The 23920-nt window shown below is 44.8% G+C and overlaps 1 protein-coding gene across 3 annotated transcripts in view; it reads left to right on the top strand.

Annotated features, from left to right (window-relative positions):
• Nucleotides 1-23920, top strand: part of MTUS2 (microtubule associated scaffold protein 2) — a 388875-nt gene that overhangs the window by 312437 nt on the left and 52518 nt on the right. For 2 of the 3 annotated variants that reach the window (XM_070800225.1, XM_070800223.1), the window contains exon 10: nucleotides 22215-22281. In XM_070800225.1, the coding sequence (XP_070656326.1) occupies nucleotides 22215-22281 (67 nt within the window). Of the gene's footprint in view, nucleotides 1-9839; nucleotides 10391-22214; nucleotides 22282-23920 lie in introns of those variants that run through there. The other variant, XM_019971462.2, reaches the window with a different exon arrangement.

Here is a 23920-nt window from a genome sequence, read left to right as displayed (position 1 = left end):
GGCTAGTGGTTTGCTATTTTGTTAACTTCTTGCAGCTAAATCTACTGGTTTCCTGTTCTCTACTTCATTAATTTCTGCTTTTGTCTCTACTTTTTCATTCCTAGTGCCTTTTCTTGGTTGGCTTTGTTCCCATTTTCCAGTTTTTTCCAGCTAGGTATAGAAGCCATTGATTGATATGCTTTCATTTTTCACTTATGAAAGCATTCCCTGCTATGAATTGTGCTCTCATAACTGCTTTAAAAATATCCCATATTTTAGGGATTTTGCAGGTTTTAGTGGTTTTTAAAACTTTTTAAAATTTCAGTTTGTGGTTTCTCTTTCATCCAAGAGGTGTTTAATAGGAGGCTTTCAAAAATTTTCAATAGATGACCTTTTTGTTTTTAGTGTTGGTTAATGATTTCCACGTTCATTTTATTTGTTAATAATCTCTACTTTCATTGCATTGTGATCAGAATGTTGTCTGTCTTATTTCTAATTCTTGGAACTTACTGATGTTTCTTTATGATGAGTTTTTATGAACAGTTTAAAGGCTCTTGATGAAAAGATATATTTGCTTACATTATCAAAATACAAAGTTCAGTATATACCCATAAGACCCTCCTAATTAATTCTGCTCTGCTCTGCTTGTTTGTCCGCCTGACCTGTCTTGAATTAAGAGTGATAAATCTGCTTCATAAAGTTGGTTACTGTGTTATTCTAAGTATAGACATTCATAAGTGTTTTATCTGTATTATAAATATGGCTTTGGGCATTAAAAAGTACCATTCTTTGTTCATTTTAGGCTTGAATTCTTATTTGTTGACTATCAAGATTGCTACTCTTGCTTTCATAGTGTTTTCATTTTCCTGGAATACCTTCATCCATCCGTTCTATATTTTATCTTGCTGAATCATTTTGTTTTATAGATCTCATGAATATAGCATATAGTTGGGTCTCACCTTGTGAGCTGAATTGAGGATCTTTTTTCTTATCGTTGGTGAAATTAGCCCGCCATCCTCATTGAGACAGCTGATATGCTTGGTCTCAATTCAATCATAATGTTTTACAGTTATATCTGTTAGGTTCTACTTGCTGTGTTTATTTTCCCAAAGCTGTTAAATCCTTGTTCAATCATTTTAAAGAAGAGAATTAAGGAACATTTCATTTTTATTTTAGTGGTTGCCTTTGTACTTTCATCAGGGTCTTATCATCTGTGGAGAGAGAGAGAGAGGAAAGTGGTAAGGTGGTTGTGAGAGTCCACTTTCTCCCATGCTTATGTAGTGAAGATAACAATGGATAGCAGCCCCTTTACCATCTTGTACTTCTTCAGAGCTCCAAATCCAAAAAAGAGTCCAGGTGGATGTCAGAGCGGTTCCTCTGTCTTTGCTTGACGTTATCTGTGCAGATGGACCCAAGGATTAGTGTCCTGCAGGGGTCTTAAGCCCCCGACCCCACAAATGTTAGAGGGACAGCTGTGTTGTTGCGTATTAGCAGGTCTCTATGCCCTGAAGTTCTTCAACTTTAACTGGGGTGAGTCCGCTCAATCTTTTTTTTAAATATTTACTTTTATTCATTTTATTTGGCTGCACCGGCTCTTAGTTGCTGCATGCTGGATCTTCAGTTGCAACATATGGGATTTAGTTCCCTGACCAGGGATTGAACCTGGGCCCCCTGCATGGGGAGTATGGAGTGTTAGCCCCTGGACCACCAGGGAAGTCCCTGAGTCTGCTCAATCTTTCATGTATTTCTGCAACATGTCCTGGTACTTACTGTGTGTCTGGTCCTGTGCTAAGTGATAAGGCTCTCATGGAGCTGGTAACCTTGTTTGGGAAGATAGACAGGTCAGAGAATTGTTTCATTGCCAGGGTGAGAAGGGCTACAAGGGAGGAGTAGAGGTTTCTGGGAGAACTTAACCTGGTTGAGATGCTGGGGGCTTGTCGAAGCAAAAGTAAGAAGCCATATGCTGAGATCAGTAACACATCCCTCACATTCCTGCAGTGATCCTGGTCCGCTCTTGGTGAGGCTGCTGCTTCACCACAGTATAGTAAGAAGGGTTAGAGCGCTGCGGCAGACACCTGGATTGGTCCAAATCCTTTCATCCTTTTTCTATAATGGCCAGTCAGTCACATCGCTGATTAATATTCTGCTTGTGGTCCACAGTGACCACCCTTCTTACCTAACGTTTGTCAGATAGACAGACACACTTGGTAGCTTTGCCAACTGCATACCATCTCAGTATCTGATTCTATCAGTTATCCAATCTTGTCTAGCTTATTTATCTAGCTGTTGCTGCTGCTGCTGCGTCATATCAGTCATGTCCGACTCTTTGTGACCCCATAGACGGCAGCCCACCAGGTTCCTCTGTCCCTGGGATTCTCCAGGCAAGAACACTGGCGTGAGTTGCCATTTCCTTCTCCAGTGCATGAAAGTGAAAAGTGAAAGTGAAGTCGCTCAGTCGTGTCTGACTCTCAGCGACCCCATGGACTGCAGCCTACCAGGCTCCTCTGTCCATGGGATTTTCCAAGCAAGAGTACTGGAGTGGGGTGCCATTGCCTTCTTCCTGTTTATCTAGCTAGTAAAGATCATGTTGAATTTCACTCCTCTTACAAGAATAATCAGCTCTTCTGAATATAATGCAGAAACCTAATGAGGACCTCTCTCCTGTAGTCATCTTATTCACTGACTTAAAAAGATAAAAAAAAAAAAAAGAGATACTGTCAAAGACTAACAAATGAAAAACAAAAAAGATTGTCATACCTAAGTAGCAGCCTTCCTACTCTGCTATTACAGAAAGGTGACATTTTTATAGTTCTCTTTTGACAAGCATCTAAAAACAGAATAGTATATATGTCATTTGCTTCTTTTTTTATATATACCCTTAATATTCTAGATCCTGGTTATTACATCAGAGGTGTTTCAGAGCATCTGTTATCTGTATGCAAATGATCCTAACCATCAACTATTTCCAGTTTAAAGAATTCTGGTTTGTATTTTCCCTTTCCAGCCCGTTCTCACCGCATTGAAATCTCTAGATGGATTGTGTTTGGTAAAAACTACGCATATTTTCCTGGCGGCTCCGTTTACAAAATCCAGCTCAGGAGCTCACATTTTCGATGCATGGAAAAAGGAGGAACAGGGACAGTGGAACCAAAATAAACAGATGGTTGCCTTGACGATCCGTAAGAGACTCTTTCATGATCGTATTTCATGGTTTTCTTTTGAAATACATAGTGAGATAGACAGTTTTTATCTCGTTGACTTCCTGCCAGAGGCCCCATGGCTGAGAAAACACCTCTGCCAAGAAGCCACCACCACTGAGTCCACTCTGGCGAGGTCCTTCCCACATCACTTGAGGAGATGGTCACGGGGCCCTCATCCCCAGGCTGGTGGCTGGTGCTGTGGGTGTGGACGAGAGTGAGGCTCAGCAAGGAGGCATGGTATTTGGGGGAAGACAAATGTAAACAATGATGATTGCATGGAACAGAATGTCATGAAATCACAGAGGAGAAAATTCACTCCAGTGGGAGGGTCAGGCAGAGGAGGTGAAGTGGTGGGACTGGGCAGGTGGGTTTGAGCACAGGGAGCCTTGGATCTGACAGGTGATTGGGGTGAGGGGTGGGTAAAGAGTTCCAAGTTCAAGGAAGACAGAGAAACAGGAATAATAAAGTTGACTATTTTAACAATGACTTAGCCTTTGATCTCTACTATGTCAATTTAAAGTTATTTGTACATAGGTTTGTAAATGTTCCTTGAAGAAAAAAAGAAAACCAGTACAGTAGAGGCTCTTGATTTAAGTTCTGAAAATGTGGGGCAACTTCATAGATGTGTTTGAATTTCCGTTTATATTTTTATATACCCACACGCCTTATCTAGATTATAGCACAAATGAAATCTCGGGTTTCCCTGATGCCTCAGTGGGTAAAGAATCCGCCTGCAGTGCAGAAGACACAGGAGACATGGGTTCCATCCCTGCGTCAGGAAGATCACCTGGAGAAGGGCATGGCAACCCACTCCGGTATTCTTGCCTGCAAAAATCCTATGGACAGAGGAGCCTGACAAGCTACAGTCCATGGGGTTGCAAAGAGTCAGACACAACTGAGCACACACATACCCACATCCCTTATCCAGATTATAACACAAACTTATAATTGTGTAAACCTTACAGATAAAAGCCTAGTGTTAAAGACATGGCTTTGGAGTCAGATCTGAGTTCAAGACCCTGCTTCGTCATTTCACAGCCTTAGGTACACTTGACCGGATGGATGTACAGTCTCTGAGCGTCATTTTCTCATCTGCAAAATGAAGACAATAGCAGGGCTTGTTTCACATTGCCTTCACATGGCCCTGTTACATGAGCACTTCGCATGCAAGCATGGTGCCTGGCATCTGCTAATGATCAGTTAATGTTCGTCATTAGTTATTGCTGTAAAACATCGAGTGTTTGTGAGGTTTTCTCTAAAGAGGTATCCCAGTAGACCTTTCTGTAACCTTTCTAAATGTTTGTTCCTTACTCCCGTGCAAAAATAGCAGGGATGAAAACCATCTCAAGCTTTTTTATTTTTTTAAAAAATGATAGGATCTACAATTTTATTTTTATTTATTTATTTTCGGTTGTGCTGGGTCTTCGTTGCTGTGTGGGCTTTTTCTCTGCGGTGAGCGGGGGCCACGCTCTAGTCGTGGTCCTCGGGTTTCCTATTGGGGTGGCTTCTCTTTTGTGGAGCACAGGCTCTAGGGTGTGTGGGCTCAGTAGCTGCGGCTCCCGGGCTCTAGAGCACAGGTTCAGTAGTTGTGGTGCACAGGCTTAGTTGCTCTGAGGCATGTGGGATCTTCCCGGATCAGGGATCGAACCCGTGTCTCCAGCATTGGCAGGTGGATTCTTTACCACTGAGCCACCAGGAAAGTCCTCAGACTTTTTTAAATATTAGCAATCAAAGTGTCCCAGATTTCTTCAGCCTGCGAGGTCACAGCTTCCTGTTGTGCTGCATTACAGAAGTCTAACCCCTCATTCTGTATGCCTTCAAGAAGTTCAACCTTTTTATCAGATATCCATGCGCTAGGGGAACTCTAGAAAATTCTTATGTCAGCCTTTGGGTTGGCCATGTTATATAGTCCAGTTTATCTCCTCCAAAGTGAGTTTCACTGAGCATTTTTTCATGTATAAAGGACCGGAGAGAAGGAGTTGTCACTGTGTCATCCTGTCCTAGGACCCCATCCTGATTTATTCAGTGACTTTTTCCAGGGACGTTTTGTCTGTGGGAAAGACCACTTCCTTCCAGGGAAATCTCAGCCTCAAAAGACAACAGGCAACACCAGATTGTGACGTGTAATTCCCATCCCCAGCTAGAAGGAACCAGGGTGCCTGAGGGGAGGGATGGCTGGTCCCAGGTCTGTAGCAGGAAATCACCAAGATTTTTAGATAAGCCTAGGATACAGAACTGTGTCAGAAAGCAGAGAAGGGGGACAAATGAGTTGTGTCCAAAGGACACAGGGGCCAGTAAGAAGGTGCTCCCATTGGTCAGAGATGAGCATCAATTGAGCATCTAAAAAGGGTACTTGATTAAAACACATTGTATATATTAACATAAAAATAGGAGTTTATCATGATGCTTTGAAAAAGTGAGAGAAAGCAAATAACCTCATTGGGTACCACTAGGACCCCAAGTCTTCATTCAGAAAATTGTCACTTTTGTGAGCATTTATCCAGTCTTTCCTGGACAGCCTGTATTGCTGGGAATTGAAATTGCCCTGGTTGATGAAAAAAAATCTTCTCTTATAGAAAAATTCTAGCTAATGTAAAAGGGTGGTAGAATCACAACATCATGTTGTAACGCCCAGTGAAATCACTGATTCCAGTAATAATCAGTAACAAACGGGACTATCAGATGAGCCAGTGACGGGACACTTTGTGATGGAGGAGATGAAGCCATCACGTCTATACTGTAGCATCCCCGAAGATGGAACTCCCTGTGTGCTTCCGGACGGGATACAGGATGATGCCCACGAGGTCACATCTGAGGTATTGTTGCCCGGAATCTCACTCAGTCTCACGAACTAAATTTTATTGACAGGATTGTAGGAACAAAGCAAACAACATTGCAAGGAAGCACACTGGCAAGTCCAGAATGTGGGACAGTCTATGAGCCGAGCAACCCAGTTTCTGAACAAATCAATGGCTGGGTCGGGTGTGGGGAGAAAGGAAGGGGAGAGGAGGGCACTGCTGTCAGTACCGGAGGCAAAGAGATTTAACACCTAATACAACATGCAGACCTAGTTTGAGCCTGATTCAAGAAAACCAACTGTAAAAGAACTTTCCTTCAGAAACCAGGAAAATGTTGTTAGAGACTCGGCATTGGATGACAAAGAAATATTGTCCGTTTTTTTCGGGATTTTAACAGCATTGTGGTTTGTAAAAATGCTCAGAATTTTCACCAATGCATACTAAAGTATGTAGGGCTTGGCTTTAAAGTTCCTTAACCAGAAAGAAAGAAAGGAAAGGGACAAGTGAAAATAAAGTTTTAAATTTTGATACATTTTGACTGAATCTGAGTGATGGATATATGAAAACATTTTAAAAAGGGATTGATAAACCAATGTTCCAAAATCTTGGTAACTGTTGAACCTGGAAATGGATATAGGAAAGTTCTTTGTATTTATCCCTCTGTTTTTGAGTATGTTTACAAATTTTTTTAACTTCTAAAAAAATAAACACGGTGTAACTCTAGGACACTGGTACATTTCTCAAAATCTGGGTTGTTTGCTCTGAGACCTCATCACATGTGCCATTTGAGCAAAGCCAGTCCCCGGCCCCTTAGCACCTTCTATGCGCCAAGAAGAGAAGCTGAATCCATCTTTCTTTGGGGCAGCCTCCCCTCTCTTCCTTGTCTCCTATGGGCGCTGCTGGAGTAAGCACACTCAGACCTCACACAAGAATAAGCCATCATTTTCTAGGACAGTGCAATCTAAATCCTAATTTAGATGGAAACCATTTCTTCGGGTGCAGAAAGACAATTCTGCCTAAAGAAAGCCTTCTACATGTGGCTGTGGGGAGACGGTCATCTTCTCAGAACCTCCGTGTCCTGCTTCTCTGCCCACAGTAGAGGTTTTGCTCTGTCTTCATGTGATCAGATACCGATTGTGCAAGGACTGGCTATACCCGGGGGAATGCAGGCCACCACTTTTCTTATTTTTAATTGTGGTAAAATGCACATGACAAACCAGTTACCATTTTAATCATTTAAGTGTACGGTTTAGTGGCATTTGGTACATTGTGGTATAACCAATCTCTAGAACTCTTTCCATCTTGGAACACTGATACTCTGTCCCCATTCCCCCTCCCCCAGCCCCTGGCAACCACATTCTACTTTTTGTCTCTATGAATTTGACAACTCTGGCTACCTTGTATAAGTAGAACCATACAGCGTCTGCCTTTTTTGACTGACTTCTTTCACATAGTATAAGTGGGCTTCCGCAGTGGCTCAGATGGTAAAGAATCCACCTGCAATGCAGAATACCTGGGTTCAGTCCCTGAGTTGGGAAGATCTCCTGGAGGAGTGCATGGCAACCCACTCCAGTATTCTTGCTTGGAGAATCCCATGGACAGAGGAGCCTGGTGGGCTACACATCGTGGGGTTGCAAAGAGTTGGACACGACTGAGTGACTAACACTTTCACTTTTTAGTTTCAGTGTCCTTAAGGTTCATCCACTGTAGCATGTGACAGAATTTTCTTCCTTTCTAAGGCAGAGTAATACTGCATTGTATGGATGGACACATTCTGTTCATTCCCTCTGTCAATGGACACTTGAGTTGCTTCCACATCTTGGCTATTGTGATCAGTGCTGCTGTGAAGATGCGGGTACCAAGCCATCGCTTTTGCAATATAAGGTTTTTCTCTCAAAGTGTTGAAAGTCCCAGCAACAGTTTTCAGCCCAGGTCCTGTTAGCTCCTCTCTCTCTGAGAGGTCTGCCCAAGCTCCCTCCCAAGGAGGACAAGCCTGTGTGCATGCATGCGTCTGTGTGTGTGCATGTGTGCTAAGCTGCTTCAGTCATGTCTGACTCTATGTGACCCCATGGACTGTAGCCCACCAGGCTCCTCTGTCCATGGGATTCTCCAGGCAAGAATACTGGAGTGGGTTGCCATGCCCTTCTCCAGGGGATCTTCCCGACCCAGGGATTGAACATGGGTCTCTTATGTCTCCTGCATTGGCAGGTGGGTTCTTTACCACTAGTGCCATGTGGGAAGCCCAAGCCTGTGAGAGGGCAGCAGCTCTGTACCTCCTGACATCACAGAGCCAGGCAGTGGTCACTGCCTTCTCCTAATACACTTTGTCTGAAAACAATTAAAGGAATAGGTGCTGGCAAGATGGTGAACAGTGGAAATTCCATCCCTCACTCCTATTCCATTCCCCAAGGACCAACTGCTGTTGGATGAATGGCATTTTTTCCAGTGGCTTTGTACTTGATTGTAGACATATATTGTACAAATGCATATGTGTGTATAGTTTTGCTTTGTAGTTTATAAAAGTATTATCTCATGAAACAATGTATCACAATTCCATACGATGGATAGGTGCTGGATATCCTCTGTATATACTCTTGTATATTTGTATATAGCCTCTGCATTTACTCTTGTGTATTTGTTGTTGTTCAGTCACTTAGTTGTGTCTGACTCTTTGCAACCCCATGAACTGCAGCATGCCAGGCTCCTCTGTCTTTTACTATCTTCCAGAGTTTGTTCAAACTCATGTCCATTTAGTCAGTGAAGCTATGTAACCATCTTATCCTCTGCTGTGGCCTTCTCCTTTGGCCTGCAGTCTTTCCCAGCATCAGTGTCTTTTCCAGTGAGTCAGCTCTTTTCATCAGGTGGTCAAAACATTAGAGCTTCAGCATCTGTCCTTCCAGTGAATATTCAGGGTTGATTTCCTTTAAGATTGACTGGTTTGATCTCCTTGCTGACCAACGGACTCTCAAGAGTCTACTCCAACTTATATATGTGAGTGTCATTGTTGAATAGAAGCCAATCTGTTGGGTCAAAGTGTATGTACGTTTAAAATCTTAATATAAACAGCCGAAAGAATTATGTCAGTTTACTTGTTAGCGTTAAAGATTTGAGCTTATTCTTTCAAGTTTAGGGCAAACGTTCTTGTCTGTTCTTATTTAATCACTGGATATATCCTTGACCTCTCTACAAGCAAATCTAAATAGCCTGTGCTACTCAGTTAAAATCTTCTTGGAAAATCTCAAGTTAGTAAAATTATCTAATTTTAACTGTTTTCTGCTTACTGTCTTAGGCAGATTTGATGGGCAAAAATGTAACTGTATATTTCTGCAGATGGTAAATTTCAGGATTGGTCCTTTGAGGTATCAGGAAGTCTGAAGTTAATTTTATAAATATATGAATCTCTTGTTTTAAGGATTACACAAACATATTTTTAAAATACCATGTCTCTTTTGAAATTAAAAAAAAGAAAGAAAGAAAACCCTTCACTTCACCCCCTTCCCTTTTTGATTTTCAGCTGCTTGAAAAATTGCGGATTGCCCAGAAAGATCAAGTCCTCTAAGACTTTTATGCTGATATGCCCAGGAAATGTGTTTGCCCCACACCCCAAATTTAATTACTTAAGCCACTTGAACAGTTTGTGACTGTCAGCCCAGACAAGTGATTTCACAATTATATTTCAAATATAAAGATTTCCTCCAATGAAGCAGAAACTGTTCTTGGCACACACATTTGAAAGGGAGCGATGGGGTGGTTCCCGGCCAGGCAACGATGCCCTGAGAGGCGGGTTGCAGGGAGGAAAGGCCATCTACATCGCGTTGAAAAATATTTTTAATTCTCAGGGAACACAGAAAGCCAGTATTGGAGCAGAGCTGCATCTCTGCCAGCCCTCTGCGCGGTCCTCAGCCCGGAGCATCCCTGGACGCCCGGCTCTTTTGTGTTTCCTGCGTCCTCTCCAGGCGTGTCTGCGTCGTGCGGGGGAGGGTGGGGGTGGCGTGCCGGAGATCCCCTCCAGGAGGAGGGAGGCATCGGTACCTGCTTGTTATGCGACTATTGACTCGCCTCACGGGGAGGACTCCAGTGGCAAAGTGACCCTCCCCTCCGCCTGTCCCCTCCCTCCCTGGCTCCCGCCCTCAGTCTCCCCGCAGCAGGAACCTAACGCGGCCGCCCTGCGCTCCTCCTCCTCTTCTCCTTCCTCGGGCTCCCGGATTCCTGAAGTTACTAGGAGAAATAAGGGGACCACATGGAAGTTGTGACAGCTCCCAGCGGCGCTCCCCTCTCTCCTGAGCCATCACCTCGCCTTAGGGATTACCCGCTGACACGCTGAATGAAGGAGGTCCCCCTGCCAGCCAGCCTGCCGGGATGGGCCACTGCTGCTGCAAGCCTTATAACTGCCTTCAGTGCCTGGACAAGACGGTACTTTGCCTCCCACACCTGCCCCTCCCCTCTCCTTCCAAAGGGCCAGCCGCCTCTGTCTCTGTCCCCCGCCATGGCATGTGTGTGCACTTGTCTTGTGAGTGGAACAGGATATACTGCCCTAGCTGGCAGTATACTTCCCTGTGCTGAGTCGTGAGCCCTGTTACTCTGCAGTGTCTTACATAATTGTGTTTCTGCAGCCTCCGATGTAACTGTTGCATTCTCCTGAAATGTTGAGGGCTCTGCTCCAACATCGTGAAATCCAAACTGCCAAGAAATCCTTGGAATATTCTGACTGCCTTTTAATGTACCTGCTAGAGCTGAGACATTCCAGGTGGGGGTGGGGGGGGAGGAGGAATTTAGATGAGCTAGACATGTTTCTCTTGGCCAACCGCTAACTTTGAAAGTTTGCCACTCTCTGTGACAAACAGCATCTATCCTTGTAATTTCTGTGCTTAAGGTCAGAGATGCAAGCCTCCCCCCAACTATCCCTCGTCTAGTTCTGCTCTCTGTATGTGTTTGCATTACGTAGGGATGCAGAACACAGAGGTGAAGACTTAAGGAGCCAGAGAGTCTGAGGGTGTGTTCCAGATTTCACTGGAAGGGAAATTCACAGCCAGGGGACGGAGACCAGAGTGTGAGCAAGCGCCGGATGACAGTTCCAACACAAAGCCTTTCTTTGCTATTGACATTTGACTGCGAGCTTGCAGAGGGATTCGGAGATGCTTTTAATTTCACAACTAGAAATGTACTGGCAAGAACTCTTGCCTCTGTGATATGTTTTATTATCACACATGTTTGGATTTCTCAAAGATGCATGAAATGGAATTTAGCGGGACGATGAAATTGCCTCCTTTCTACTTGTGGGCGTCAGTTATATAGCTTGAGGTCTAGTGTGTGACCAGGTGAAGAGAAATAAACGGCTTAATATAAAACTCATTAGAAGGAGGTCACTTGGGAAAAATTGGTTACTAGTTCTGTGGGTGAACTCTGACCCAAAGTAGAGTTATACACCACCTAGGAAAATTAAACTGATACATTAAAAGTCACCTGTTCCTTCTTTTCCAGTAGAAATGACTATCTCAATGGGATTGGTTTTTGCCACCAAGACTGAATTAAAATATTTATGTACACATTTATGTGCTTTAGACAAATAGAAATATGCAGCATTTGTACTCAGTTTTCTGCATTTGAATCCAACATTGAAGTGATTAAGCCCTTTTTTCAAGAGAAATGGTCACCAAGTGGTTTTGAAGAAAGCCTTGTAACAGTAATAATTATAGAAGGGAAGGATATGCTACATGTACAGCAGTATTATAATGTTCGTATTTCTAAGCTCTGATATAAAAGTTTTAGAAATAAAAGCTGGTTACCTCATGCGAAGAGTTGACTCATTGGAAAAAGACCCTGATGCTGGGAGGGATTGGGGGCAGGAGGAGAAGGGGAAGAGAGGATGAGATGGCTGGATGGCATCACCGACTCGATGGACATGAGTTTTGGTAAACTCCGGGAGCTGGTGATGGACAGGGAGGCCTAGTGTGCTGTGATTCATGGGGTCGCAAGGAGTCGGACATGACTGAGCAACTGAACTGAACTGAAAAGTCTTTTTCAAGAAAATATATTTTAAAGTGAATCCGTCCTCCTTTTTTGTTTCACATCAAGTCCTTGAAAAATATTATCCCTGTGTCAGTCTTTAAATTGGAGATTTTAAGAAAGATAAATGCTGTTTCTTCTCTTTAGCAGTGTGATGTAAGTGACTTTCGAATGTTTTAGCTTTGAGATGTCACACTTAAGGCTAGTTATTCTTTCCTAATGAAAACTTGCACAGAACTTTCAACTTTCTCCTTAAGCTTACAGTGACATTTCTTGCTGTATCTTTGCTATATTTTAGAATGATATGCCCATTGCAGGTTTTATAGATGTTATGTCCATAGGTGCTTATCTCAGGGATTAGGGCTTTCCATTCTTAATTAAAATTTTTGTTTTATTTAGTTACCCACCTTTCAGCATAACTTCCTAAATGGTATGCCAGAATTGGTAGTTTATTCAGTAGTTACCTGTTGGGCCAGGCATGCTACTTCTAGGACTGTTACGGGATTCCAGTCCAATCTCAAACTCTGGAAATTAGTTTATTCTTTAAATTCCACCATAAAATCCTGTAGTCTGCTCATCAGCTCTGACAATCCCAGGATCAACATGAAAGAGACCTGATGAAATGGTCATTGAGTTGTTTCTGATTACTTCAGCCCATCTTGTTGTTGTTTAGTCGCTAAGTCATGTCCGACTCTTGTGACCCTGTGGACTGTAGCCCGCCAGACTCCTCTGTCCGTGGGATTTCCCAGCCAAGAATGATGGAGTGAGTTGCCATTTCCTTCTCCTGGGGGTCTTCCTGACCCAAGGATCGAACCTGTGTTTCCTGCACTGGCAGGCGGATTCTTTGCCACTAAGTCACGAGCGAAGCCCTTAGTCCATCATAATAAGCCTTAAAAAAATAAAAGGAACATCCCTTCCCCCACTGACCCATACTGTGTACAAATACAAAATAGAAAACTTTATTTTGCGAAGCAAAAATGCCTTTAACAGTTGCTCCTAGGGTGGGCAAAGATGTTCTGAAACATCTTTAAACAATTAAAGAGACCTTTAGGTAATCAGTTTCAGAGGTGGGCTAAGAAATAATAATCTTAAGATGATTCTTTAACATTAATTTATTGGGAGGAAGTATGGAATTTTGCCTGGAGTATAAAATGCATGAAAAGTTTGTTAAATGAACAAATGGTTTTTAAAAGTTGATCATGCCTAAGTATTTTAAGTTTAAAAACACGAGTAAAAGCATCAACAATATTTCTTGCTGGTTTGCTCTGTGCCCAGTTATTTTGGGGACTAGCAAAGAATTCTTAAAAGGCACAGCCTGCCCTATGGAGTTTACCAGTTATTTGGTTGTATTTCCACCTTTTCCAGAGAAAATGCGAGTGGGGCAGGCAGCAGTAACACATACAGGGCAATAAAACCAGTAGAGCGAGACTGAAATATCGTTAAGTGAAAGTTATGTGGTCCTTACCATTCCTGTTTCTGGAATCCAGTGAAAGGAGAAATCAGTGCTGGAATCAAAAGCAAGGTTTCTTGGAAGAAGTGGATCATGACTTGCATGTTGAGGAATGGGGTAGAATTTTGAGAAGGACAGTAACTCTAAGCAAAGGGAGCTGGAGTAAAGATGTTTTAGCCCACGTAGGTGAAAGGTGAGAGTCAATATTGGTACATACAAGCTCATAGGGAGTGTGGGGAATGTTTACCAGGCTGAAACCCAGGCTGATTTTTAACTTGAGTTAAGAAGAGATAGGGATCCATGTTGGGATTTGAGCAGGAAGCCAGTCTGTAGAGAGACTCATTCCACAGGTATCTGTAAGGGAAAGCTGTGACCCATGAAGCCCCCTGGGATGCCCAGATGGACCCCCAGGAGTCCGTCCACCGGTGTATTCAGTGTGGTCCAGGCTGAAGCCAGCAGCTCTGCACATACAGACACCTCCCAGAGCTGGTCCTTCTTAGAAACATTGAGTTACTAAGGGAAATCAACTAGATGTACAACTAGAATGCCAGCCCGTTTTTTAACAATAAGAACTATAACTGACAAGCAAATGAATGCTTACGAGCCTGATTAGACAGGTGATTTCTTTTTAGCGTCAAAGTCTAGCTTCATAAGAGGTAGTTGATAAGGATGGAGTCTGAGTCAACAAGTTACTTAGGCATCCAGTGCCCTCAGGTCTCATTACCCGCCCTGCCTGAGATTACCAGGGAGGCTGTGTGATGTGTGACTGTCACTGGCCCTGGTGACCGCCTCTTCCAGGCTGCCACAGCTTTGCTTCTTCTACTACATATCCCCCCGCCCCACCACACCCCCTCTTCCTGCTTCAGATACAGTCCTGTCCCTTTCGGGCTTACTTTGCATATCTCTACCCTGATGTTTTCTGTGTTGATTGTCATCTCAGAGGCTAATCTAACTTACCTTTTCTCTAAATTCTTGGGAGGGGTGTGAATTAGGGGAAGGCACCTCACTGCTTCTCCCAGCTACGCTTAGGTGATGGGACAGTAATAAATTTGGGAAGGTCATTAAAAGAACATAGAATCCAGAAAGGTCAAGAGACTTCTTCTGTGAGTCATAAATGGGTGAAAAAAAATCATGGTTCTGGCTAATTTTCCTTCCCTCTGCTTGCTCTGGAATCCAGAAGTTTCCAGCCTTACTCCTCTGAGTTCACAGTTCTTCTCCTTGAGGCCCCTGAGTCTTTGTCCTTCCTAACTGCTCCTTGGTAATCCACATGTGGGCTGACACCCCCTGTTAACTGCAGCCTCTTAGGTAAGCTAGATGTTTCCCAGCTACCAATGCCCCAGCATGCATGCATACTCAGTCATATCCAGCTCTTTTTGACCCCATGGATTGTAGCCTGCCAGGCTCCTCTGTCCATGGAATTTCCCAGGCAAGAATACTAGAGTGCAGTGCCGTTTCCTCCTCCAGGGGATCTTCCTGACCCAGGGATCAATTTAGCATCTCCTGTGTCTCCTGCACTGAGCCACCTGGGAGCCCAACACCCCAACATGCACAAGGGCAAAGGCTGGAATGATGCATCTTGGAATTTCATCTGATTTCTTGGGAAACCAGATATGGCCTTGCTCATTTTCCACACGAGTAGACACTGACATGTATTTAAGAATATTAAACATGAATGATGCTTTCCCTTCAGCCGGTCTGTATTAAATTTGATTTCCAAGTAGAAAAGCAGACATAAAATACAGTGGCCTGTGCTAATTATATGTGAAAGAAATAGTACTTATTGATTAAGTCGAAGCATGGCATCAGTGCTCCCTTAAAGCCATAATAACTGAAATGAATAAAAGGTCAGTCCACTTCCCAAAGGAATTTTCCACAGTGCTATATTAGGGATCTGGCCCATCTTCACAATATTAATATTGAAAATGAATGCTGTATTCACCAAAGGCAGTATGAAAGCGACACTGAAGACTTACGTGTTCTGTTGACGTCACCTGGTGGCTGGTTTGTTTTGAAATATAAAAGAAAATGTTTCCCTGTTAAGACAAAATTTTACCATGTGGAATTAACCCTCATGGGTGAGAAGCAATATTGTTTTGTGGAGGAATGAAAAAAAATTCCTTTAAGCTCTTTGTAATTACATGTGTAGGTATATCACTTTGGGTTTCAAAAATTCACAATAAAAAGGATCTGGATGTTTCCTCAAATACCAGAATTGTATAGATTTTTAAATTTAACTCCTTGTTAAGGCTCTTTTGTTTAGCCTGGGAAAAAGGGGCCCAGCTCAGGTGATCAAATTTTCCTGATCTACACTGATTTCAGGGCAGGCTAAAAAGGAAGTTTAGTTGGGCATATTTAAACTTAAATATATATGTATACATATATATACACATACATACATACATGTATATGATGACATCACCGACTCAATGGACATGAGTTTGAGCAAAGTCCAGGAGAGAGTGAAGGACAGGGAAGCCTGTCCATGGACCTCATACTGCAGTGCCTGGGACCGCAAAGACTCAGACACAGCTGAGCGACTGAACAACAACAACATATATTTTTTAAATGTACATACATATGTCCTTTAAAAAAACTATTAGGTGGGGAGGAGGAAGCTGACAAAAACACTCAAAACTATAGTGAATTTTATGAAGTTTTCATCAGCAGGCTTATAGCTGGTCAAGCATTCTTTCCGGGAGAGTTGCCAACCAGAGGCAGACTTGGCAAGAAGGGCCCATCTTATGGGGTGACAGAGGTCCCCAGAAATAGCCAAAGTGCTGTTTGGTGTTGCTGGCCCTCCTGACCTTTGCCTGGGGCGCTCCCTTCCTAGCCCCCTGCTTACTCATCCTCTGGTCTCAGGAAGTCCCCAGGCTGGCCCTGCCGAGTTGAGTTTTATCATGTTGTTTTGTAATTACTTGTTTGTTTACTGACTCTTTGGGAGACTCCTCAGCTTCTTGAAGGCAGAAATATCCTGCCTGGCTTGTCTGCCTGCCAGTGGTGTATGTGTGTGCTCAGTCGTGTCCAACTATTTGCGACCCCGTGGACTGTAGCCCACCAGGCTCCTCTGTCCATGGAATTCTCCAGGCAAGAATACTTGAGTGGGTTGCCATGCCCTCCTCCAGGGGATCTTCCCCACCCAGGGATCGAACCTAAGTCTCCTGCATCTCCGGCATTGACAGGAGGGTTCTTTACCCCTGAGCCATCAGGAAAGCATGCTACGTAATAGGTGCTCAGTAAATATGTGCCATGTTGGATACATTTCCTGTTTCTGGATCAGTTGGGGTGAAAACTCCTCAGATTTACTCAACCTTTTATATGTCGATGATCATTCAAAACACATATATTCAATTTTAATAAAAACCAGGCTGTTCTGTTGGTTCCTAATGTGGGGAGGGGCTTAGGTGGCTGATGCCCAAGAGAGGGTCACATGGGCGATGCTAACTAACAAGAATGGGCTTTTTCACTTCCTGTCATCCCCAGTTTCACACGGGCGGCACTAGCCGCCTAAACAGACAGCCCTGTTGACCAGGCATGTTAGGATAAAAGAGTGTGGCAGGCTTGCTTGGGGCTTGGCCTCACATTCAGTTGCTTGGAGTTCACAGAGTGATGAGCAGGTTGTATACTTTGCCAGGCTTCTGTAACCAGGACAGATCGAGGGCAGTGTTCCCCAAGACTTTGCAGCGCCATGGCTAAGGAGAAACTGGGCTTCCCTGTAGCATACTGATAGGGTGAGAGGTGGTGGGGAGCCTGAGATGTTCATGGAGGGGAGCCTCTGGGATTCCGTCTGCGGGTGCAGCGGGCCATGCTGGGGACACAAGAGGACTCGGAGTGCCAAGGAGACATGCCGAATCACAGAGGCAGCTAAAAAGACACACTCCTGCCATGGGGCCAAGACGAACATTCTACAAGCGTCCCCTTTCCAGTTAAGCCCATCGTGGAGTAAATGGCTGTTTTAGAGGAACAACCTTCTTGGACTTGGCGATTTCTGGACTGTATCATTAGGATAGCTTGGATGCCTAATACTGAGCTCTATTTTTAGCCTGTTGGAGTGAAAGCAGGGGCTCGTGTGCTTGGCACCAGTGAGGAATTTTCCACTCAGTCCCCATGTAGGGAAGCACTAATCTAACGCTGGCCCATCGAGGAGACCTTGCTCCTATTTCAGCCATCCGCTGTGTCATCACCCCGGATCTGGCTTAGGGTGGAAGATGGGGGAAGGAGGATGGTGTGTGAAAGCCTTTCCAAGGGAACCTTCGGGGCAGCCTCACTCCTGATAACTCAGCAGAACTTCAGGCCATGCTGGGCTCTGCTGAGCCACAAAGGGTTGGAAGGGTGACTCTACGAGGCAGGGAGTGGAGAGTGGAAATTCCCTATAGGTTCTCATCCTGCCTGAGGAGCAGTGTCCCCGGAGTCCAAGCTGTTGACTCATTCCATCACGTCATTCTGGTTTGGCTCGAAGAAAACCAAGAGGAACTTAATTGATGCAGAGAATTCATAAATTAGAAGAGTTATGTCATTTCAAAAACAGGCACTTAAGGAAGAAGGGCTGCAGCTCGACTGCTCTGGCCAGTCCCCTGGAGCAGAGCTGCGCCAGCATCTTCAGCAGGGACGCGTGGGGAGGCGGTCGGAAAGGGTCAGAGAAAGCTGACCAGGAAAAGCTAAACAGCTACCCTATCAAGTATTACAGCCCCATGTAGGCTGGAAGGGAAATGAACTGAAGTGCAACCCGCAAATCCACACCAAGGACAAATACCCTGCCAAGGAGGGCAGGGGTGGGTGGGATGTGAATGTAGCCAGGGAATATTTTCAGTGAAACAGAGTCATCAGGGGCTGGCAGTGCCTGTCCTCCAGTTAGATGTAGAAAGCTTGCTGGTAACTTGTGCTTGGATCCAAGCTGGGGATCGGTGTGATTTGGGTGTCAACATTGGGTCTTTATAAGTGTGGGTTGGAGGGAGAACCTCCTTGTGTTAGTGTTTGATGAAGAGTGTAGACCTTGGCTTGAACCTCCTGCTTTGCCACTTCCTGGATAGTTGTGCATGTTACTTGGCTGATTTCCTAACCATGGAGCCTCAATTTTGTCCTCCAGAATGGAAAATAAACCATGGAGCCGGTTGACCATATTTGGAGGAGTAAGTGAGCAAAAGGCTTACCCTGTGCTGTGCCTGGTGTCTAGGAAGTGTTTGGTCAGTTCAGTTCAGTCGCATAGTCATGTCTGACTGTGACCCCATGGACTGCAGCACACCACGTTTTCCTGTCCATCACCAACTCCCAGAGCTTGCTCAAACTCACGTCCATCGAGTCAGTGGTGCCATCTAACTGTCTCATCCTCTGTCATGCCCTTCTCCTGCCTTTGATCTTTCTCAGCATCAGGGTCTTTTCCAAGGAGTCAGTTCTTCCAATCAGGTGGCCAGAGTATTGGAGTTTTAGCTTCAGTATCAGTCCTCCCAATAGATATTCAGGACTGATTTTCTTTAGGATTGACTGGTTTGATCGCCAGTGTTTGATCAAGGTCAGTGTTAATGTTGATCTAGTAATCAGCATGGGCTTCCCAGGTGGCTCAGTGGTAAAGAATCCGCCTGCCAATGCAGACAATGCAGGAGACAGAGGTTCCATCCCTGGATTGGGAAGATCCCTCTGGAGAAGGAAATGGCAACCCACTCGAGTATTCTTGCCTAGGAGATCCCATGGACAGAGGAGCCTGCTGGGCTACAGTCCATCGGTTGCAAAGAGTCATACACAAATGAGCAGACACACAATCAGCACACCTTTCCCGAGTTTAGTTATTTCCCTTGACTTTTTAGCCATCAGATTTGTTGCTTCTGTTTGGCAGCTGACACTTCTTGATGAGCTGTTTGATGACTTTGAGACCATTGGTTTGGTCATCTGCCTTTGCAGAAGGTTGGGCATGAGGGCAGGATGGATCTTCATTGATCATCCTCATCTTTGCTTCCCAGAATGTAGAGGGTGCAAGTCTCTCATCTCACTGGCTTCCCTCCTGTTTGCCCTGCATCTCTTTTCCCTTCCCGCCTCCTCCTTTTCTTCTCTTCCTTCTTCTCTTTCGCTCCCTCATTTGCATTTCTCCTCAAGCAAAGATAGGTGGGGCAGGCCTGACCATACATGTCAGTGTCGTTTTCATCCAAGTGATTCAAATCTAAGGATCTTCACCCACATCATCAGCACCGTCTCTACCTGAAGCCTGTCCTCCCTGGACCTTCAAGCCCCTCCTTTCCCATGTCCCCAAGGCTTCCGTGGCTGGAAAGTGGGGTGTGATGGCTGGTGATGCGGGATACCCACGTACGGGTACCATCCACCCAGGGCTTCATCCCAGGGCTGCTACAAGAGCTGAGGGAAACCTTGGCTTTGGATTAGCAGTCAGAGTTGGCTTATGGATTTTTTGTTAGGTTCTGGTTGTTCCGTTTGCAACCTTGACTAAGTCTTTGCAACTCTCAGCAGCTCAAGAGTGAATCGTGAGTGATGCTATTTCTGTTCTGATAAGGTTAGTATTTCAGTTCTCTGACTGTGCTTCAAATTGAGGATGTAAAGTGAAAGTCCCTCAGTTGTGTCTGACTCTTTGCGACTCCACTGACCATACAGTCCATGGAATTCTTCTCCTGGCCAGAATACTGGAGTGGGTAGCTATTCCCTTCTCCAGGGGATCTTCCCAAGCCAGGGATAGAACCCAGGTGTCCCGCATTGCAGGCGGATTCTTTACCAGCTGAGGTACCAGGGATATAATTCAAAATGTCTCTTTCTCAGGTGCCGCTAGTGATAGAGAACCTGCCTGCTGATGCAGGAGACATAGAAGATTAGGGTTCAATCCCTCAGTTGGGAAGTTCTCCTGGAGAAGGAAATGGCAACCCACTCCAGTATTCTTGCCTAGAAAATACAGAGGAGCCTGCAGACTACAGTCCATGGGGTCACAGAGTTGGACATGACTGAAGTGACTTTGGAGATATTGAAGGAGCAGAAACAAGTTAGTTTTTTCAGTAGTTTGAGATCATTTCAGGGTAAATACTGAAGTTTACCCTCTCTGGAATATCAGGCTCTCTTAATCTGTAGTAACAAGTCAGCTGGCTGTATTCTGCTGATGTTCGAACAAGGACCTGTCCCTGTGATCAGTCTGATTAAATGTTTTCCCCGTGTTGTACTCTCTAGTCTTTGAACTTAGAGTAGAATCACAACAGAGCCAGGAAGGTGCTTTAAAAAGAGAGAGAGAGAGAAAAGAGATAAATGCAAATTCTCAACACATTCAGATATTCAATATGGAAAAGCACCTCTTATCTGTAGGATGTCATCCAGTTGCAAATAAAATCAAAGGAAATGGCAGAGTTGTAATAACAAGCAATGCTTTTTATAGAGGGTATAAGTGCCAGGCATTGTTCTGACTGCTTCACCTATGTTAATTTATTTAACCATCAGGATAACCCTGTGCAGTGGGCATGGCACTGGAAGGGTATGCGCTCTCAGAGGTGGTCTCCTGCCTTCAAGTTCCTGGAGGGCAAGGATGCCGCAGGCTGGGGTGGGAGGTGGGAGCTTCATGAGTGAGGTGGGGTCGACTGTCCCCCAAAGGGTATATCGTTGCTGCATTAGTCTCAAGAGATCCGTGACTTAATCACTGTTAATGCTTGTGACTAAAATAGCTCTCAGAGTTTTATTTTGGCATGAAATTCTGGTATTGCTTAGCACATGCCCTTTGTATGACCTGAGACCCTGCCATGGGCCCAGAGTAGCTCACATGTCACCAGGGTCTAAATGCAGAAGACACAGGGACACAATCGTGACAACTGTCTATTCTCGTTCAGCCCAGATTGTCCGGAGGTGCTGACATCAAAGTCAGTGGAGGTTATGAAAGAAAGAGGGTTCACGCAGCCTTGATGATATCTCTGCTAGATATTTGGTATCCATTTAAGCCAAAATTCCCTCTTGGGAAATGTTTGCGTTGGGTGTGCATTCTACAGAGTGAAAGAAACTTTCCTTGAAGGCCTGTATTTTTGGCATCTCTCACTGGAAGAGAATTTACAGAACACATCTTTCCTAGTTATTATTAATAATAAAATCATAACAAATGTAAGTCTTGATGCTGACTCATATCTTCAACTGCTTCTCTGTTTTATGTCCTAATAGGAATTTGATTTGAAAACAAGTAAGCAGTCATTTAGTGACAAATGGCATTCTTTGCAGTAAATAATACTTCGAGTGGGAGTTTTCCTCTTCTTCCAATGCACAGAGTGGAACAAAATACTTGGAGACCTCTAATTTAGGTGTTGATCTTATGACAAAGAGAAATGTTTCGTATTAGGTTTTCTGTTCAGTGTTCATTAGGTAGCTGGCCGTGCGTGTATGGACGAAAGGGTAAGTTTAAGGAGACTTGGTAAAATAAACATCTGTCTGTCAGAGAGCTATGGCATTGGCATTTTCATGGTCAAAAATCTCGTTAATAGTGACAATAATTAAAAATGTAAAAATAATATGTAACAGTAGATTAATGTGTAGACATGCAGAGAATTACTGTAGGTTGATACCCACAGAGTAGAATGTAGAGAAAAGTGCAACTACAGGGTATTATTAATATTATATGACAAGCTTTGTGATTTGAATGTGGTACAAATGAATGAGTCATACTTGGCTTTGTTAAGTTTTGTATATGCTTATCTAATGAGAAAATTATCTCCTTAAGGACTCGACTTATAAATATTTGCTTAATGTGATTCATTAGTTAAACATATGAAAATCCTTATCCAGCCTCAAACGAGGGGAATCTCGGTGTCCGTTTTGTTTTTTCAGAATGAAAGTGCCCTTGTGAAAGAGAAAGAGCTGTCAATCGAGCTTGCAAACATCAGGGATGAAGTTGGTAAGTGGGGCCTCAGCATGAGGAATGGGAAGAGGGTGTCTTTTTCCTGGTATGTGAACATGTAACAAAAGCAGCTGTGTCTCGATTAATAACCAGAGCAGACCTGCCTGGACAGATGGGAGCATCTTCCCCAGAGCAGTGGTGGGTTCTTGTAGTCTTGGGGGCGGGGCACTGATTTCTCTGCAGCATCTCTGTTATCATAAAGGCAGCTTGCTAACAGTTCACAGTGGAACTAATCAGGCTTGACTCCACTTCTCACAGATGGCAGCGCATCTCTGCATCTGCCTTGTGTGGGGTGACACGCACCCCCCGTGTGATCCCTCCCTCTGCCCCAGGGAAGGCACAGCTCCTAGAAGCAGCTCAGCTCTGGTGGGTAGCTGGAGCGCTCCCGGTAAGATGCTTCCTGCCATTGTTCACCCCGCCGTGAAACATTGTGATCTAGAATGTGAATCTGGATGGCTGTAACAATGCTAGGGTACATCTCGAAACTCCTCCTCTTTGGCCGATAGGATGGTGTCATTCTGGCTGAACCATAGGAGACCTTGCCAGTGACGGGATGACCCCTAGACCCTGGGATATCTTCTATCATAGACTTTCACTCTTGGCCATAGGTCAGACCAAGGATCTGCCACATTCCGATTACTTGATCCCATTCTGTTCTTGGGATCCTTTACTCCAGCAGAGGTGACATGAACATGACCTAGTTCCCTCAGCATGCTCTTCTCTTTATGAGGAGCGATTCTCCTCCATCCAGTGTGGTCCTGGGGGTGGACCACCTGTGCAGGTGTGGCGTCCTCCGCCAGCAAGGCCCTTGAACAGGCCCATCCATCCTAGGTGGGTGGCACCCATTTTGGGGTCAGCTGTGAGGCATCGAGTGTAGAGGCCAGACTTCCTGGAGAACACGGGCCCCCAGGATGCATGGTGGATGGGGTCATGATTTTCAGTTTCCCCCACCCTTTCTTTTTAGAAGTGAAAGTGTTAGCTGCTTCAGTTGTGTCCGACTCTTCGCAACCCCATGGACTGTAGCCCTCCAGGTTCCTCTGTCCATGGGATTCTCCAGGCAAGAATCCTGGAGTGGGTTGCCAATTCCTTCTCCAGGGGATCTTCCCCACCCAGGGATCAATCCCAGGTCTCCCACATTGCAGGCAGATTCTTTACCATCTGAGCCATTATTTTTACCTTCAAGTTTGTGTTTTGTTTCTTCACCATGAGTTTTCCACTTCCTCTGCCATCGAGACAGGGCGGCCGTGGCCTCTTCTCCCCTCCTAGGGGAGCAGTCCTGTGGGGAAGGCCTCACGTCATGGCCCCTCCCCAGCCTCACCTGTGCGGCGCCCACACGCCCGCCAGTGGGATGGATGCGCAGGACCGGAAGCGGCAGTGTTGGTGAGGGTCTCAGGTGAAGCCCCAGTCCACACACGCGTGTCTCTCTCATGCAATGGTCGGGCTCTTGGGTGGTTCCTGGGCCGTGGAGGAAATGACTGAGGTCCTGGCAGAGTGAGCTGGCTCACGTCCGTGTCCGCGGGTTCTCCTTCATCAAAAAGAAATTTGATTAAAGAAGAGAGTGATGACAGGGCAGTCTGCAAGGTGACTCATAGCTCTGAGGTGTGTAGCACCTTGAGTCTGAAGACGGAGGACAAAC

Source organism: Bos indicus, chromosome 12 (assembly GCF_029378745.1).
Source record: "Bos indicus isolate NIAB-ARS_2022 breed Sahiwal x Tharparkar chromosome 12, NIAB-ARS_B.indTharparkar_mat_pri_1.0, whole genome shotgun sequence".
NCBI lineage: Eukaryota > Metazoa > Chordata > Mammalia > Artiodactyla > Bovidae > Bos > Bos indicus.
The sequence above is the reverse complement of the archived record's forward strand: the minus strand, read 5'-3'. Positions and strand labels throughout refer to the sequence as shown.